Here is an 18,477-nt window from a genome sequence, read left to right on the forward strand (position 1 = left end):
CTAGATGGCGCCACCTGTACCGTTTTGGACCTAATTCGACAAAAATTGATTTTCTGGCTTTATTATGCATCAAAACGCATCAAACCCTAATAGAAATTTGTTTCTAAATGCCTCAGGAACCATACTACGTCGTCAAAGTGCCGAAATATTGCACTTTGCATGCGCAGTAGAATTGACATAGGCGGCTCATGTACGTATCGCAATGCTGACACAAAATAATTAATTACTCATTACCCGGACATTATTTATGAACTTTTATGGTCGAACCATGTAAATAATGCATTGGTGACCATTCTTTAATCATAAAAGTTCATAGACTGTGTTCAGAAAGTGAGTAATTAACGATTTTGCATACTCATTATCGTATATATTCCTCCTGCGCGCCGCCCGCGCATGCCACTGAGGAATAATTACCGAAAAACCATATCCCCGTAGACTTTAATGCAAAATAGAATTTGCTCGCGCTTATGTACTTGACTTTTCAACTTTTTTGTCCACGTTTTTCTCATGCACTACTGAACCAATTCAATTGGATGACACGGTTGACTATTTTTGCTTTAGCGTGAAATTTACTCGCTCGCTCAACATTGTTAGGTTAGGCGCGGTGTGCCTCAATCAAACAGACCTAGTATACTATCCCGGACATGTACAATCACTCTTCTCGTAGAAAAAAGAATATGCACGCATGTATATAGTTCATTTTTACAGCAGCATGACCAAACGATTATGGAAAATTTAGAGTTAAAAAATTAGAAATCTGAGAATCTGAAGATTCGAAGATTTATAATACAAGGTGTACAAAGCAAGTTACATTTCATAGTTACACTGATGGTCGCAATTCAAATTGATACGATTTATCTCGCAGTACTGAACATTCGAATACGAACGTCCAATTTAAACTTTACATTTAAACCTTACCATTTTATGTTATATTAATTATTGATTACGATGACTGGTATAAGAACATATTTACGAAAATTAATAATTGGAATTAAGAAACAAACAACATTTATGTATTTTATTTATAGTTTAATGTAATAAAAAAAATGATAATTTATTTACTGGTAAGGATAAATATTGTTTAAAAAGATTTGTCACAGTATCATGTTTGCAATTGAACATGATACATTTAATTTTATTTCGTCGTAAGCTGTATAAAATACATACAAAATTACATATATCGGATTTCCAAATATTACATATATCATAAAAGTTTTTTTTTTTTTGCTCAAATCAATTTCTCAGGTTGCATTCACAGTTTTGTTTATTTCTGTGTTATTGTTCAATGCAAAAGTTGTCTAGAAAGCAATTGAATTATATTTTATATTATATTACACTTACCATACTCGTATAAAGGATTAATGTGTTATAATATAATGTTACTATATATTCTTTAGTATCATCAATTTATATTACTTACTTCGTGTTCTTTATCATCGTTAATTTCTTTAAGTGCTTCTCTATATCTATTAAGAATTCGTTCAGGAGGAGATGTTTTAATAAGTTTCCTTGGATATTGAAAGCTTTTCCTTACTGGAGTATATCCTATTTATTTCAAACGAAACAAATAACTTTCAGTTATGTGATATAAAGAAAATATAAATAAAATCATACCTGTTGGAACATCGCGAAACAGATCCTCGACGAAAAACTTGTCAACCTGATTACGTATCGATTGTATTTCTGCGATAATCCTACTATTCGTGTTTGCTGCACTCGTATTTTCATATTCAAGTTTTTTACTTACTTCCATACACACGTTCATGAAAGCTGTTTTACAAATATTTAAGCACTTTGCGTGTTTATCGCTTGCGTTATAAACTGTCATATAAACGTCCTATAAATTATAAACATTAAAATAAAACTATGATACATAATAAAAGAATTTTAATACTAACTTTGATACTATGTTCAAGCTTACATTAATTGCCGATAAAAGGGGGCTCTTATCTTCTTCCATTTTCTGCTCCAATTCTCTTATACTACGCTCCACACAATTTTTGTAATTCGCAACTGTATCACAATTTTTGCCTAAATATGCTTGAAATTGATCTATTAACACTTTACTTTGTGCGACAGTATTTTCCGTTAATGTCCACGCCTGCGAGACACGATCCCATTAATATGAGAAAATAAAAAGTGTATATTCATCTAACAATTTCAACAACTCTTGCCTTTTCCGTTTCCACTGCAACCTCTCGTTTCACTGTTTCTAAATTATCTTGAAGTTTCTCTTGTACATGATTTCCATTTTCTATATTTATACGGCAAGTATTCGAAATCTGGTTATTTACAATACTACACGTTTCATCGATATCATTTAACGCATCATGCGTCAAGGAATAATTTTCTTTCTCTTCTTTTTGTAGCTCATTAAAACAGCGTTGTAAATCTTCCATTACCTACAAGTATACAATCTTAAAAATAAAACAATTTATCAATTGTACAAATCACGTACCTTTGCAAAATTTGCATGTTCTTTCATAACAGTATTTTGACTCTGCCGAATATTTTCAATGTTTTCTTTGACTTCTTCAATATTGTTATTTAAACGATCACACTTCTCGTTCGAATATATAAATATTGATGTAATTAATTCTTTTGCAGATTCCGTTAAACTGTCGATTTTACAAGATGTATCGGCATTTAAAACGTGACAATTTTCGGCTATTTTATTCTCCAGTAATTGCTTAATTTTCTCTGTAATACTGAACATGTGTTTTGATACCCTACGTTCTTTGTCTGCTACGGTCGTAACATTTTTTATCTCATCTTCAAACCATTGTTGATGCTTTAAATTCTAAAAAAAATATATATATATATCTTGTAATTGTTATCATTAAAATTAATATTATTAGACGTGCAATAAATATAATCATTTACAGCATCATTTATGTTCCTTTTTAGTTCATCGGTTATATTTTGCACGGAATTAACAAGACTTCCGGATATCGTTTGAATCGACTTATCAATAGCTTCGTTAAGTGAAATAGATTGCGCATCTGGAAACGCAAAATGGTAAGTTTAAGCTTAATGTAAAAATTTGGTATTTCCACTACTTATTTCTCTTACCAATATTTTCTTTCACAAAGGTACAGAATTTGATCAAAGTCTCCGCCTGTTCTGAAACATCAGCTTCGATGTTTACAATTCGATCTTTAATATATTTCTTGAACTGTTGTCCAAGACAGTTATTTTGTTGCCCTACTTGTCTATAAATACATAATTAGTAACTAAAATTCTTACAAATAACTTGAAATTCATATGAAATATCTTACATTTTACGAAAAACCTTATCATGAAGTTTATGTACATCTGCGGTAGCTGTATCAGCGACATCTAAAACCTTTTGTACTTGCGACAGGAGAATATTTTCCGTAGAAGCATGTTTTTCAACAAGATATTTTTGCTCTTCTTTCTCTTGTTCCGATACTGCCAAATACGATGATGTTATCATCAATGCATTTACTGTACTTTCCAATTGATTTGTTGTATTTTGTAGCTCATGTGCTTGTTCAGAATTCTTAGATTTTAATTTGTTGAACAGTTGCTAAACCAACAATTAATATATCTTTTAGCGTATCAAGTAATAAGAAATCATTATGAATTTAATATATCTTCCAATGTAAATAATTACCTCCTTAAAATGCATAGCTTCTTCGAGCGCTTTAATGTAATGTAACTTTTCTTCTATCTCCTTACTCTGTAATTCTATTAATGATTGCATCTCGTTGTAACTATCTGGATTTAAATAAATACCATTACGTTCACGAGTTGCTAATAAATCTTTTTTTAATTTTTCAATTTCTGCTATGTATTCCTGAAGTAATGCTTTCTTAGAAAATTTTTGGTTAATTTCAGGTCGATTCGTTATATTTTTCGCACGATGTGCATAATCCAAAGTCGACAAGGTTTCTTCAAGATTAATACTGGCAGGAGACACTGTTGCAATTATCGAAGTTCTCGTACGTCCACCCAATGATTCTTGGAGCAGCCGCGTTAACTTCGATTCTCTATATACAAGAAAATAAAAGTAAAAAATTTCGAGATCTAACCAGACTTTATAAGTATTAAATTCAAATTTCTGCAAGTATTACCTATATGGTACGTGTGGAGTTTTTTCTATAAGCGCCGTTATAACTCGACTTAATGTTAACAGAGACTGATTAATATTGCCTGCTTCTCTCGCTCTTCGATCAACGGCACCAGACTTCCCAATATTTTCACTACCCGCTAAGTCAACTAGATTTAGTTTTCCCGTCTTTACTAATTCTTCACCGTCTATAGTATATTCCTTTATATGAATGGTAATAGAAAATATTGTGTGAGAACGACTGAAATGAACAATGGATTTTACTAATATTATATTAATATTAAATATTGAATTATACTAAGTTCAATAGATACATTATTATCTAGAACAGAGATTGCCAAAGCGTGAGTCCCGACCCACTGATGAATCGCGTTAAATATTAAAGTATATAGAATTTGAGAGTAATAATGTAATATTTTTATTCGAAAAATTACTGATTTCGAAAGTAGGTCTAGGGTTCATAAAAATTTGGAAAACCCTGATCTAAGATATGAACCTTGAATGAGCATTCATCAATGTAGCTGCTGTTTGTCTTTTCTCTGAACCTCGTTGAAGAATTTTGAATACTTCAATTTTAGTGTGAATTGGCATTTCTTCTAAACCATGTACTATCACTGAACCTTTTTTGGTTGGATCCTCGTATATCCTTAAAAAAAAGTATATGTATATATTTTTAATTATAACAAACTTTACATTATAAAAATTTTATATATATAGTTACCTTATCTTAGCAGCTTCATCGCTAGGAGATAATAAGTCAAATATTTCTTCGTTATATAATTCTAAGAAACTGACTCTTATCGAATACTCTTGTACCTCTAATATACGCAGTTCATCGAATAAATGACTTAAAGCACGTGGTATGATTCCAGCGAGGGTGTCCTATGTGTTACATATTCTCTTTTATATCATTTATTGACATTAATAAAGGAAGAAAAAAAAATAATAGACTAAATTTACTTTTTGCCAATGTAATGATGGATCATTATTTGTTCCTTCCATGGTAAAAGTTTTCCCTGTACCAGTTTGACCATAAGCAAACACTGTACAATTATATCCGGCCAAAACTTCCTCCACTAATGGACTGACAACTACATTGTATACTTCTAACTGAAAGTATATTATTAATAAATTAAAGGTCCTGAAATACTCTTAACTGGACTGGAATACCTACTTGTTTCGAGTTAGGTCCAAATACTTTGTCAAAAGTGAATTTCTTCGTGAATTTATCGTACGGTGATCTATCTCGAACGACTATTTCTTTATTAGACGGAATATCCACAACTGTTACTGATTTTCCAATTCTTTCAGAATCATTTATCGGTCTAACACGAAATAGAATAATATCAATATACCATTATATTTTAATATAAAAAATTGTATACACATCTAACAATCTAATCATTTACCTGACACGAATGTAAACTTGTATATGTTGCTTCTTCTCCTTCTTTGAATTACGAGTGTCGTTCATTTTTATGAATTAAATCTTCACACTTTGTTCGACTGTAATTTTTCTATTTACACGCTTGTTTTTCGCATACAAACACGGTACTTTTCATATTGTGTACAAACGCTTCCTCGCAATGCTAACCGTTGAAAGATTTAAATACTGGGGTTCGCATAAATTTCGACAGAGGTCTCTTGCATCAAATTATCTGTAAAACTACTAACAAAATAATTGAATACTTAAAAAAACGTAAATTTATCGTATTCTTATTAAATAATGATAATGTGATAAATACACTTTACTATTAACCAAAATTAATACAAATCGAAACATCTGTAAATTTTAACTCATTTTAAACGTTGTTTTATTCAACACTTACCATAATACAATATTTTCAGTAAATACACGATTATATTAAATTCTTTAGAGTATAATATATAAGAGGACAAAAGTGATTAATTGAATACGATAAAAACAACTATTATAAAATAATTTTTCCAAATAAATTGTCACTTTTAAGAGGAAGTTAAAAAAAAAAATTTCCAATAAAAATATTCAATTTGCTATATTTTATTAATAATAAATCATGTTCTACAGGATGGATCAGGTATAAATAATTTATCCTTATAATACTGTAGTTCTTGTATGCTTTCCTTGATATCCATTAAAGCTCTATGGCAAAATTTCTTTCTCGGTGAATTTGTATAAATTGTTGGATTCCATCGTCTAAAATAAATTTCAAATAAATATAAATATTATATTATTAATACAGTGCACAAAAACTTATATAACCGTTACAAGTGCAAGTACCTGGCAAGTTCTTTAACTGAACTAACGTCGATAATTCGGTAATGTAAATAATCATTAACGAGTGGCATCAGTTTAAATAGGAATATACGATCTTGATAAATAGTGTTACCAGCTAGTGGACAAGATCCTTTTGGAACGTAGCTACTTAAAAAGTTCAGTAATAACTGTTCTGCTGCTTTTAAACTAATTGGACTAGATCGAGACTCTTTTATTAAACCTGACTGTAAATGCACAGAGTTTATTAATCAATATACGAGTTAACATGAAAATACTGCTTTGTTGGAAAATAATTAATTTACTTTGGTATGATGTTTTGTACACCAATCATTCATTGCATCTAAAACAGTGTCCGGTTGATTAATCACCACACTAAATTCTTTGCTCATTATCTTCAAATCCTTATCCGTTATGACACAAGCAACTTCTATAATTGTATCTTTTTCAATATCTAAGCCAGATAACTAAAACAAAAATGTTTGATGCAATATTTTTGTACATTTACGCGAGTTAGACTAGGAAATATACGTACTTCTAGGTCTATCCATACAATACAGTTACTGTTTTTGGATGTCATCTTCTCATTTAATCAGTGACCTATCAAATGAGATTGCATACAAAATTATTTAAAAGCATTAAGGAACAAAATAAAATATCCGTAGAATGATTATTTAATAAGCAGAAATACAATAAATTTCATACACTAGGAAAGTACATTTGAAGTTCAAATATAACCTCTATTCTTACCAATTTTATAATTTCTACAATCTTACGCAAACTAAATATATGATAACATCCTTAATAACAACACTAACTATAAATTAATACGTTATTACACTTCTGTCAAATAATTTGGTAAAACGATGAAATGCGACAATTTACAACTTTCACGTTTGACACGTTCAGTTCAACGTGCATGTATATTAGATTTGCTCTTACGAAATACAAGAACTGTCGAAAGTTAAAGATTATTTAAAGAAACCTTAAAAAATACAGTACATGTGATAGATTAATAAAATTAGGTGGTGTAAAATATGATTGTTATAAATAAATTAATTTAATTGCTTATTTTTAAGATACTTAAAAATTCTGAATATCTTTACGTATTTTACTTGCATGTATGAACATAACGTAAGTAAGTTTATAGTATTTTGTTATGGAATAACAAAATTCGACTAGTAATTAAACAATTTAACTTCACGACCTCGAAAAACACGCCGCATGTAATACTTTCTACGCATAAAAGGAGTATCAGTTTTTTTGTTTTAGTAATACAAAAGAATGTTTCGAGATGTTCATTGCCAGTTAAAAGGAAAAATACGGACATTTCCAACATCGACAACCACGATGTTTTCCGAGAGCGTAATATATGTAATCGGAATTTTTCTGTAATCAAGCATTATTTTTGTATCCACACTGTTTGGTATTAAAAATATAGATAAATTGAAAAGTTAAATAAAATATCGAATTACATGGATAAAACTGTTTCGTTCGTATAAAATACACACGTATACTGCTTTTAATTTAATGATATTCAAGTATCAAAATTTATTTTCCACCATTCGATTTCCTCATCGGAAAAATTGTTCGCATGTCTGCCAGAGAAATCATTTTATTGCATGTAAAGTATTTTGTAAAGAACAAGGTTGTTTCTTCGAGACAAATATTTGTTGGCCCTGAAAAGGGCCGATGTTTGTAAAAAAAAAAACTAGAGCTTGAATTTAAGCCCTTTCTCCTCTGATCCTACGTGCCAATTGAATATCTTTTGGCATAATAGTGACTCTCTTAGCATGAATAGCACAAAGATTCGTGTCTTCGAATAACCCAACGAGATACGCTTCGCTAGCTTCCTGAAGTGCCATAACTGCTGAACTTTGGAAACGCAAATCGGTCTTGAAATCTTGTGCGATTTCACGAACGAGTCGTTGGAAAGGTAGTTTACGGATCAAAAGCTCAGTGCTCTTTTGGTATCTTCGGATTTCACGAAGAGCAACGGTTCCAGGTCGGTAACGATGCGGCTTCTTCACTCCTCCAGTAGCAGGCGCACTTTTACGTGCAGCTTTTGTCGCCAGTTGTTTTCGCGGAGCTTTACCGCCAGTGGACTTGCGGGCAGTTTGCTTCGTACGAGCCATTTCTTTTCGAGTTTATCGGAACAGCCAAATGTTCAGTTAGACCGAAAGTTCAGCAATGTAAGTTTCGAGGCAGCGTGTTGCGCTTATATGCTATCCAACGCGGCAGCTACAAACGCGGGATTGGTTCGATGCGTGAGTGGAGGGGAGAAGCGTTTTCGTTACGGATTGGTGCACCGTGCGGCGAACAATACCGAGAGAGGGGATCCATGGTACATATGTAGTATACATATAGATTGTAATAACGACAACGACGAAAAAAAAAGAAAATTAAACAAAAGAATTTGATTGCACGATTAACGAATTAGAAACGTCGAAATGAATTTCGAAGAAAAAATAAGGAGGATACGAGGAAAATAAAATGAGGCTTATCGAAAATTAGGACTCGAATCGACTCGTCCGTCTCTCTTCTCGAAAAATCAACCGCTCGTTAACAAAAACTGACCTCTCAAGCAGGCCATGGTTTTTCGTCACTCGTAGCTCCGGGTTTTTCCATGTTTTTTTTCCATCACAATTGTAAAGCATATCTCTCGAAATTTATTCAGAACTAAACATTTTTACTAGGAAAATACAAAATACTATATCGTTCCGAATATTTTGTAATAAAAACTTATCAAACTATTCTGATAGTCTCGCGCATGATTTTCGCGAAGCATCGTTAATTCTATTCGTATTATAAACGAATTGTGAATGGAAAAGGAATGTTCGAAAGCGTTCGAAGCATTTCATTTGGAAAAGTAAAATTTAATGGTCCTTAAAAAGGCTGTTTTTCTATTGAAATCCTTGCAAGCGGCTAGCGGAAAAAAGAAGTTGGTCTCTCACAGGCATTTTATCGGTGTCCGAGGCAGGAATCATCTATCGTTAGCCGTACCGAGGAGTCTTAGTAGACAATCCTGACCCCCCGTGGCCGTCGGGGTTTTTCTACCTCTCTCGTTTTTTAATGCAAAAAAGAGAAACTTTTCCACGGCGAATCTGTGGTTCCATCGATATTTCATCGCCCTTTGCTCGAGATTACATCTGTACGCGGATGAACTTTTCTTTCAGAGCTTTATAAATACATAAATACATAAATACATAAATAATTGTAATTAATGTTCTTCCAAATTTTACTAGTCTTTTCCATGTCTTTAGCAATGTAAATTTACCAAGTAGCGTAATTGTGAACGTTTATTGTAAGTGTATTGCGAATACACTTGGACTTGTTCCCTTTTATAGTATAAACAGTTGTAACATCGCGTCAATCGACGATAAATACGAAGCTGGCGTTTAACCGTCGAAACGTTTCGACTACAGTTCGTGTAATGTAAAAGTTATAGCTTTTCGAATATCGAAATTGTCAAGCGAACATAGCCGGTACATACGGTACACGCGTGTCGTATAAGCCCGAAGCGAGAAATTATTTGAACAATTTATTTGATATAACTGTAGATAGCTAGTTTTTCGATTGTTTGTAAACGACATACGTATACATAATAAATAATAGGCGAAAATAACTAATAAGCGTTTGGAAAACGAAAACAAATGAATTTGTAGGCAGTGGTCGCGTACATCTGCGTAGCATCTGCGTCGCAAAAAGGGAGCGTTTTACAAGGTCGTAGGCAGGTATTGAAAAAGAGGAAAGGAACGGACGAGAACCCCTGGGTTTAGGGACGGGTCGAACGGTTCCCAACGGTCGAGTTTCGAATAGTACGCGCTTGAATATTTTTGCGGATTCGAAAGCTTTCCTAAATTACCTTCGGGTCTCGTAGTTTCCCGGCAAAGGTGCCGTTATACCTTTTAAAGGATAAGCAGACAAAGCGGGTGTATGCATGTATATATAGCAATGCGATGGCTAGATTTTACACAGTTTACCAATGATTTCGGCAAGCGTAACAACCGTCTTCCTCTTCGTTGCTGCTCTAACGTTGGACCGCGACGTTAGTTGTAGTTCAACGTCGCTAAATTCGTTGGAAAATATCGGAAAAAGCAATCGTTCGGTCGCGAACGACGATAGCGATGTCGAGGATTTTCCAGTACCAACGGATGGTACGTAGACGATCCGGCTATAAGTTGTTATAAGTGTAACGTATTAGGACATTTGCTGATTGTAGCGTTAGTAATATACTATAAATATAACGCGTGTATATTTATTACGAAATACGTAGACGAACTGGACACGGAGAGGATCTTTGGAGGACGATACGCGAGGCAAAATCAGTTTCCGTTCATGGTGGCAGTGCATCGATTGTTAGGCAGAGGAATGGTTTCGCAATGCGGTGGAACCATCATTACTCCGAGATGGGTATTAACGGCTGGTCATTGCGTAGCATATCCATCTCGACAATTTCTCGTTGTCTTCGGGGTAAACGATAAGACCGGTATGGGATATAATTTCTACAAAGGACCCGGTGTTTCGATGATGACCAACAAAGCATACCTGCATTCTGCTTTCAAACCGACGATAAACGATATCGGTTTATTGCACATGCCACGCAATATACCGTTCGCGGGTAAGTTCTTCCTCGAGGGATATCGATCGGTTTTGCGTTCACTATTATTATTTATACATTATTATAAATGTTTACTAAGCAAATTATTATCGTTTCCAGAAAATATACAATCGATTCAATTGGCTGGTAGCAGCTATATCGAAGACAGTTTCGTCAATAGAATGGGCATAGTTATCGGATGGGGTAAAGATCGATTCGTCGGAACAGGAACAAAGAGATTGAAGTATGCTACCTTGCCGATCATTTCCAATTCTCGATGCAGCTTATTTTGGGGTATAACAAAGAAACACGTGTGCACGGCAGCGAATTACGGCCAAGATGCCTGTCAGGTAAACGAATGTTAACCTAACTTTACGTTTAGACGAACTAAAGAAGCGTAAAAACTTGCTTGTACGTTTCCAGGGTGATAGCGGAGGTCCTCTAATCGTAGTAGAAAACGGTGTTCCCCTTCAAATTGGAATCGTCAGTTACGGAGACGCGAATTGTCCTAGCAACAGACCCGGCGTTTTTTCCAGAATCACCGGTTACATCGACTGGATCCGATCCGTTACAGGCCATTATTTTTAAACGAATCTTGTACAAACGCAATAAATTTTCTACTTTTTTCTCACGATTACAAGCAAAATAATGTTTATTTGTTCGTTTTGCACCTCATCAACCAACCAAGATCTCTGAAACGCCTTCGCTCGTAAAACTACCTTCGAAACTATTATACTTTGGCGTGACAATTAGATTTGTCGAAGTTCGAATAACTATCGGTGTGCGTTGAAAAATATCGTCGATTTCGAAAATGATCACATAAAAGATTAAACCGTTGCAATCCGTTGCGGTGCTATCTACTATCGAGACGTTTCGTGGAACCGATATTCGAAAGTTTGGAATCCGATAAACGTGTCCCTTCGGGTAATTTTCACGATTATGGAAAATACCATAAATAGTGGAGAAATGCCGAGACATCGAACAGTTCAGCATGCATTTTCTGCTAGTGTCCGTCTTTCTGTTGCTCCGTTACGGCGCTTGCGAGAAAATTCTTGAAAAAAATCCACTCGATGTATCTTCCGTTAACGAAGATGCCCAAGCGAACGTTGTCGAATCGACATTTTCAACGGACCCGTGTAAGTACTTTCGCTTTTTTGCTCGTTCATCGATATAATCATCGATATAATCAACGAAAGCGTTGTTTTATGCTATCGACGAAACAGACGATACAGAGAAGATAGCAGGCGGTTATTACGCCGAAGACGAACAGTTTCCTTTTATGGCGGTCGTTCATCGATTGCTAGGCCATGGTGCTATCTCTCAATGTGGCGGTACCGTGATTTCGAGACGATGGGTATTAACGGCGGGGCATTGCGTCGCTAGTTTGCCGCATAAATTTCTCGTCGTTTTTGGAATCATCGACAAGGCAGGCATAGGGTACAATTTTAATTACGGCCCAGGTGTCTCGATGATCGCGACGCGAGCCGTAACGCATCCGCGATACCGTCAGAGCACCAACGACATTGGCTTGATATACATGCCTCAAAACATACCGTTCACTCGTACGTATTTTATCGAACGGGATCATTTCATTGTTCTAATACATAAACAATGAATATTTGAACCGAGCATCGTGTTCTCAGAAAAAATTCAACCGATACGACTGGCCAGTTACGACGAGGAAGGGGAATCGTTCGCGAACCTGAACGCCTACGTGGTAGGATGGGGAAAGGATCGACAGAATAGCTTCGGTACAAGAGTTTTGAAATACGCTGTATTACCTATAATCAGTAACGGCGAATGTAATCAATTTTGGCGCATAGACGATAGGAATATATGTACAGCAAATGACTTCGGACAAAATGCTTGCCAGGTAGAAGAAATTTACAGAAACTCTTCTTTTTCTATGTCCTACATTTTTCGATACTAACCAATCGAAATAATATAATCGTACAGGGTGACAGCGGCGGACCACTGCTCGTTACAATGAACAATAGACCGCTACAAGTTGGCATCGTGAGCTACGGCGACGGCATGTGTCCTAGCGAAAGACCGGCAGTTTTCACGAGAGTTTCGACTTTTATATCGTGGATCGAACACGTTACCAGAATCTATTATTGAGCCTTCGCAAATACAGATAGCGTGCTTTCGAAAACTTTCCAAGTCACCACATTCGGAAATTCTACCTTCGAACTCCGATTTACTATATTTCCTAATAAATATACCTAGATTTCCACAGTTCATATATCGTAAAAAATACAACGAATCATACTTTGTAACTCGAAATATATATTTTACTTATATTATATTATACCATATTGTATTGCAACTAATAAAGTTACTCACTATGCAAAAAGAGATAATAAAAATTGAACGCGATACATCTTTCGATCGCCATTTCGTTCTTTCGTTCGATGTTTAACCGTTTCATTGTTTCTGTCGTATTGATTTATGCGCGGCCCTTCTTTTTGCTCGGACAAACATCTCGTAGCCGGTTGCTCTCCCCTTCCTTCGGCCAGGTACCGTGCGAGTACGCGGTTCCTTCAAACGCACGCTATTGGTTAGCGTGGTAAGAGAGGGGATGCTAGAAACCTTGTCTCGTCTATAAAAGCGTGGCTTTCGTACTCGATGCGTCAGAACACGTTTCGTCTTCTACGAATATTTTCATCATCATATCGAGCGAGTTGAAAAATGACTGGTCGTGGAAAGGGTGGTAAAGGATTGGGAAAGGGAGGAGCGAAGCGTCACAGGAAGGTACTTCGTGATAATATCCAGGGTATCACGAAACCAGCTATTCGTCGCTTGGCTCGTCGTGGTGGTGTCAAACGTATTTCTGGATTAATTTACGAGGAAACTCGTGGCGTGCTGAAAGTTTTCCTGGAAAACGTAATTCGTGACGCAGTTACGTACACGGAGCATGCTAAACGAAAGACTGTAACGGCTATGGACGTCGTCTATGCGTTGAAGAGGCAAGGACGCACTCTGTACGGTTTTGGAGGTTAAGAAAGAAATTTGCGTCGACGTGCGATTATCAACGATTGCTAAACAAACCGGCCCTTTTCAGGGCCACAATTTTTTTTCGAACAAAGGAACCTTCTTCGAAACATTTCATGAAATTCTTTTCAATGATTATTACGCGTTAATAAATTTATTCCTATGATTTACGTCCTACATTGTGCATTTAAATATATTAATTTAGTAATTTCGATTGAAATATACATAAGAACCAACCAACATTAGACACGAAGATCGGATAATAAATTTCTCGTTAATCCAATGTTAACTCATAACCGTTCTGCAATGGAGCAAAATAATTCCGTTTGTTAATCTTAACGCTACACGAACAACTTCTTTATGTACACTTTCTTCAAAATTATTTGCTGTTATTACACGAATATTCGTCGAAGGACAGACTTAGAATTGATCAAATAACTTACGTATATCTAAGAAATATATTTTTTAAAATTGTATAAGAAAATGTATATAGAAATTCTTAACCTATCGACTACGAATGATAGAATGGCGGTGCCGATACAACGTTGCCACATTTCCCAGCGTCTCTACCATGCACTCGTCGCTAATAATTCCTCTATATAAATCGCTGTGTTGCCATACGTAACTCCTATCAATAATAAACATGCACATATGTAAGTACCTTGGTCTCTCGAATAAAGACAAATCATATTATATTAAGAGTGTTTATATGCTTATTCTTCTGTAATTTTCAATAAAGAATACGTTTTCAAGAAATTGTTTATTCCATAAAAGTATAAAATTGCAGTTGAAATCTTACTTGTTTCATTCGTTGTATATTACTTCTGAACCTATCGATACTTGAAAAAGTTGCATATACCCGATACTGCTTCTCTTGTAATTAAAAATTTGCAAGTTACAATAAGCTACGTTAATAATATTGAAATTTTTGTTTGAAAATGTTTCATGTTTAAAATATAAAATGTTTCAATAAATATTTGTAGAATCAATTGTGCGAACTATGCAAATATGAAAAATATTCACGGGACAAAATAGAAAGAAAATGAAATTTTACTTCGTTCCGTGATCGATTCGATATAGGAGAGTTACGAAATTTAAAAATCGTTATTGAAGCTCTTTTAAATGGAGCGAAAGAAAATTTTTTATCGAAAGGAAAACAATGTTGAACGCTGTTATTATTCCTTTGATTGAAAAAAATTGGTGGCCCTGAGAAGGGCCGTTTGGTTCGAAGTATGAAGATTATGTCTTCTTGTCGGTTTTTTTCGGTAAAAGTACAGCTTGAATGTTAGGCAAAACGCCACCTTGTGCTATTGTTACTCCAGAAAGTAATTTGTTCAATTCTTCGTCGTTACGGATAGCAAGTTGCAAGTGTCGCGGAATAATTCGCGTTTTCTTGTTGTCACGAGCAGCATTACCGGCCAATTCTAAAACTTCAGCGGCCAAATACTCCATTACAGCTGCCAAATAAACCGGAGCACCGGCACCGACGCGTTCTGCGTAATTTCCTTTCCTCAAAAGACGATGAATTCGACCAACAGGAAATTGCAAACCTGCTCTATTGGATCGAGACTTTGCCTTTCCCTTCACTTTACCGCCTTTTCCACGTCCGGACATCGTGACAAATAATGAACGAGCTACGAATACAACACGTTCGCCGACGAAGAATCGTTAGACAATAATCTCTCTAACCGTCGGGCTCTCTATATATACGGTTAGGTAGTGGCGCACGCGCACCAATCGGAGCAAAGAGTTCCCACCCTACCTACTCGACGAATACTCTGATTGGCGCGCTTGCACTACTCTGTTTCCTAATAAAAGCCATATCGAAGCCGAGGAGTTCATTCGCATTAGAGATTCGTCCTCGTACAAGTCTTAATATTAAGTCGATATCTTAGCAACCATGCCGCCAAAAGCCAGTGGAAAAGCAGTGAAAAAAGCCGGCAAGGCTCAAAAGACCATTAGCAAAACTGATAAGAAGAAGAAGCGTAGGAGGAAAGAAAGCTACGCTATCTACATTTACAAAGTCTTGAAACAAGTCCATCCTGATACTGGCATTTCCAGTAAAGCCATGAGTATCATGAATAGTTTCGTAAACGACGTATTTGAACGTATCGCGGCTGAAGCATCTCGCTTGGCTCATTACAATAAACGCTCGACGATCACATCTCGTGAAATTCAAACTGCTGTTCGCTTACTACTTCCTGGTGAGTTGGCGAAACACGCTGTCAGTGAAGGAACTAAAGCTGTTACCAAATACACCAGCTCCAAGTAAAAAACACTTTACTATTCTGACCGGCCCTTTTCAGGGCCACAAATATTTAACACGTGGAAACATTTCTCGTTCTTCGACTTTTACATTTCCTCTTCTCAAATTATCCATCTTCCTAATTTCCTAATATCGTTCAAAAACAAACTGAACAAAATCCTATGAATGTTTAAATGTAAATAATAATGAACAATTTTATAACATTATTGAAAAATTTACAATAAGTAGCGAAATCGGGTTAAATAAATTAGGTCGCTTCTACGATCGTATTATTTGAAAGTAAATAAACATTGAAAATTGTTAATCCGCGATATTAAAAGGTTGTCAAAAGCATACTTAGACGCTACATTTTATTTCTATCAATATGATTTGAAATTCGAAACCGCGATTTTTCAAAACTGTCCAAAGATAATTAAAAGCATAACTTCCGTCGCAAGATCTAAATGTAATAGCACAATCTACGGATCTAGTTTGACGTCTTGTCACCAAAAAGATAATATTAAACCATAGCGGTAGAACGTAGCAACGAAGAAAGCTTATACATACAAAGTTTAAGTTTCTTAAATTATAATTAAATGGAGCTGTGCTTTTCTTTGTTATTGCGCAGTTTTACGTTATATATTGTGTTAATAGATGCAATTTTATATTTATTATAGATGTATTTTATTCATAATATATGTTCCAGACAGATTATTGTACACATTGAAGTGCGATATATGTACTATTTTTAACGCAAACTTCTGCATAAAATTAGTTCCATCGAATATAAATTACATACAGGCATAAATATACGTTAAGTACAAAAGTATTAATTTGCGAATATTTGTTACGAGCTATGATATGTACATACTATTCTGAAATACAAAGTAAATTCCTAACCCGATAAATATTTCGGTTATAAAAAGAACAAATTTTTCTTTCAGAACTCTATTCCGATTCATACCTTCTTCTTTAATTTTTATATCTTTAGGTAATTTTTTAAAAATATACAGCTAATGTATATCAGAAAATTATATTTGTGGTTTAATTAATTTTAAAGTATGTAAGTATTTAACGACTATAATACATATATTTGTGCGTTGGACGTACAAAAAAAGGATATAACGTATTTCACGTCGAAAGTTAAGCTCTGTTAAGCTTACTTATATCGTTAGGATTGTCAAAATTGTTTCTCGTATAAGAAAGTTGGGGCCCTGAAAAGGGCCATTTGTTTAATAATAAGTTTGTCAGGATATTCGATTATTTTTTAGCTGGAGATTTAACGGTTTTCGAGATAGCAGCTTTCTTCGGCCTCGGAGTCCTCGTCTTTGCAGCAGGTGCTTTTGCCGTCCTTTTACTTTTCGACATAGTCTTCGTCTCGGTCAGAGGTTTAGATTTCTCTATCTTCTTAGTCTTTTCGACTTTGACGGAAGTCTTTTTTGTTGCCGCAGTCTTCTTTGTAGTTTCAGTCTTCTTTGCGGAACTCGCTTTCTTCGGCGTTGTAGATTTCCGTACTACCGGCGTTGTTTTCTTTTCAACAGATTTTTTCGTTTTCTTCGATTCGGTTGCTCTCACGGATTTTTGAACCTTGGTTTTAGATTCGGAGCCCTTGCCCGCAGATAGTTTGAACGACCCAGAAGCACCTTTACCTTTTGTCTGAACAACAGCGCCAGAGGTAACTGCCGCCTTCAAATATCTCTTGATGAAAGGTGCCAATTTCTCGCCGTCAACTTTGTACGTTGTCGCGATATACTTCTTAATGGCTTGTAGAGACGATCCTTTACGATCCTTTAATTCCTTAATGGCAGCGTTTACCATTTCAGAAGTCGGAGGATGCAAAGTCTTCGATCGTTGAGATTTTACAGACTTCGCTTTCGACGCTTTCTTTGCTGCACTGCTATTACTTTCTGCAGTATCCACAGCGGTACTACTTCCACTCGAAGCTTTATCCTCCATCGCGAATTTCAAAAATTTCTTTACAGACAATTCGAACTTCTCGAAGGCCAGCTAGCGTATGCTTCTCAGCTAGAGACAGCGCGGACATATAGTTTCGTACTTTTCTTTTTGGGTAAGACGTACAAATGTGGCGACATCTACTTCCTCTTAACCGAAAAGTACGTTACAACACATAATATATAGTCAGTTATTTTAATATTTTCTAAAAGGTTTTCTCTCATAAACGACTGAGAATTAATTCTGTCGTGAAAAACGCTTCACATTGTCTTAACTTTTATATTGAGTCTAGTGCGTATTTATATATATTTTCCAACGGGACGGTTGAGAGGAAGTAG

General features: G+C 35.1%; 8 protein-coding genes across 9 annotated transcripts; 3 read left to right on the forward strand and 5 right to left on the reverse strand.

Moving 5' to 3' along the window:
- Positions 1-1,090: 1,090 nt before the first annotated feature.
- Positions 1,091-5,714, reverse strand: LOC100879023 (kinesin-like protein Klp61F). Its single transcript, XM_012296330.2, has 16 exons — positions 5,503-5,714; positions 5,268-5,418; positions 5,054-5,203; positions 4,815-4,975; positions 4,590-4,739; positions 4,098-4,334; positions 3,638-4,013; positions 3,279-3,550; positions 3,073-3,212; positions 2,884-3,002; positions 2,459-2,800; positions 2,175-2,402; positions 1,922-2,101; positions 1,615-1,837; positions 1,421-1,545; positions 1,091-1,298 (listed from the first exon to the last, which is right to left on the reverse strand). The coding sequence occupies exons 1-16, from the start codon at positions 5,565-5,567 to the stop codon at positions 1,242-1,244; spliced, it is 2,976 nt and encodes a 991-aa protein (XP_012151720.1). The 5' UTR covers positions 5,568-5,714; the 3' UTR covers positions 1,091-1,241.
- Positions 5,715-6,097: 383 nt separating this feature from the next.
- Positions 6,098-7,877, reverse strand: LOC100879941 (putative oligoribonuclease). Of its 2 annotated transcripts, none has more exons than XM_012296332.2 (5): positions 7,555-7,877; positions 6,883-6,947; positions 6,653-6,814; positions 6,354-6,574; positions 6,098-6,269 (listed from the first exon to the last, which is right to left on the reverse strand). In XM_012296332.2, the coding sequence occupies exons 2-5, from the start codon at positions 6,925-6,927 to the stop codon at positions 6,128-6,130; spliced, it is 570 nt and encodes a 189-aa protein (XP_012151722.1). In that variant the 5' UTR covers positions 6,928-6,947; positions 7,555-7,877; the 3' UTR covers positions 6,098-6,127. The 2 variants fall into 2 exon arrangements, with proteins under 2 accessions (XP_012151722.1, XP_003708000.1); XM_003707952.3 differs by lacking the exon at positions 7,555-7,877 and adding an exon at positions 7,098-7,413.
- Positions 7,878-8,025: 148 nt separating this feature from the next.
- Positions 8,026-8,555, reverse strand: LOC100879246 (histone H3). The gene has a single exon (XM_003707866.3). The coding sequence runs from the start codon at positions 8,480-8,482 to the stop codon at positions 8,072-8,074; it is 411 nt and encodes a 136-aa protein (XP_003707914.1). The 5' UTR covers positions 8,483-8,555; the 3' UTR covers positions 8,026-8,071.
- A 1,269-nt stretch (positions 8,556-9,824) lies between these two features.
- Positions 9,825-13,330, forward strand: LOC100880170 (transmembrane protease serine 9). Its single transcript, XM_076535686.1, has 8 exons — positions 9,825-10,504; positions 10,624-10,968; positions 11,068-11,297; positions 11,371-11,532; positions 11,903-12,083; positions 12,171-12,509; positions 12,591-12,820; positions 12,904-13,330. Exons 1-8 carry the CDS (start codon positions 10,333-10,335, stop codon positions 13,066-13,068), a joined length of 1,824 nt encoding a protein of 607 aa, XP_076391801.1. The 5' UTR covers positions 9,825-10,332; the 3' UTR covers positions 13,069-13,330.
- Positions 13,331-13,562: 232 nt separating this feature from the next.
- Positions 13,563-14,013, forward strand: LOC100879357 (histone H4). The gene has a single exon (XM_012296333.2). It carries the CDS (start codon positions 13,639-13,641, stop codon positions 13,948-13,950), a length of 312 nt encoding a protein of 103 aa, XP_012151723.1. The 5' UTR covers positions 13,563-13,638; the 3' UTR covers positions 13,951-14,013.
- A 1,132-nt stretch (positions 14,014-15,145) lies between these two features.
- On the reverse strand, positions 15,146-15,627 carry LOC105663950 (histone H2A). The gene has a single exon (XM_012296334.2). The coding sequence runs from the start codon at positions 15,553-15,555 to the stop codon at positions 15,181-15,183; it is 375 nt and encodes a 124-aa protein (XP_012151724.1). The 5' UTR covers positions 15,556-15,627; the 3' UTR covers positions 15,146-15,180.
- A 145-nt stretch (positions 15,628-15,772) lies between these two features.
- Positions 15,773-16,256, forward strand: LOC100879470 (histone H2B). The gene has a single exon (XM_003707868.3). The coding sequence runs from the start codon at positions 15,842-15,844 to the stop codon at positions 16,211-16,213; it is 372 nt and encodes a 123-aa protein (XP_003707916.3). The 5' UTR covers positions 15,773-15,841; the 3' UTR covers positions 16,214-16,256.
- Positions 16,257-17,399: 1,143 nt separating this feature from the next.
- On the reverse strand, positions 17,400-18,233 carry LOC100879579 (uncharacterized). The gene has a single exon (XM_003707869.3). The coding sequence runs from the start codon at positions 18,140-18,142 to the stop codon at positions 17,447-17,449; it is 696 nt and encodes a 231-aa protein (XP_003707917.1). The 5' UTR covers positions 18,143-18,233; the 3' UTR covers positions 17,400-17,446.
- Between the last annotated feature and the right edge of the window lie 244 nt (positions 18,234-18,477).

Source organism: Megachile rotundata, chromosome 9, assembly GCF_050947335.1.
Source record: "Megachile rotundata isolate GNS110a chromosome 9, iyMegRotu1, whole genome shotgun sequence".
Taxonomy (NCBI): Eukaryota; Metazoa; Arthropoda; class Insecta; order Hymenoptera; family Megachilidae; genus Megachile; species Megachile rotundata.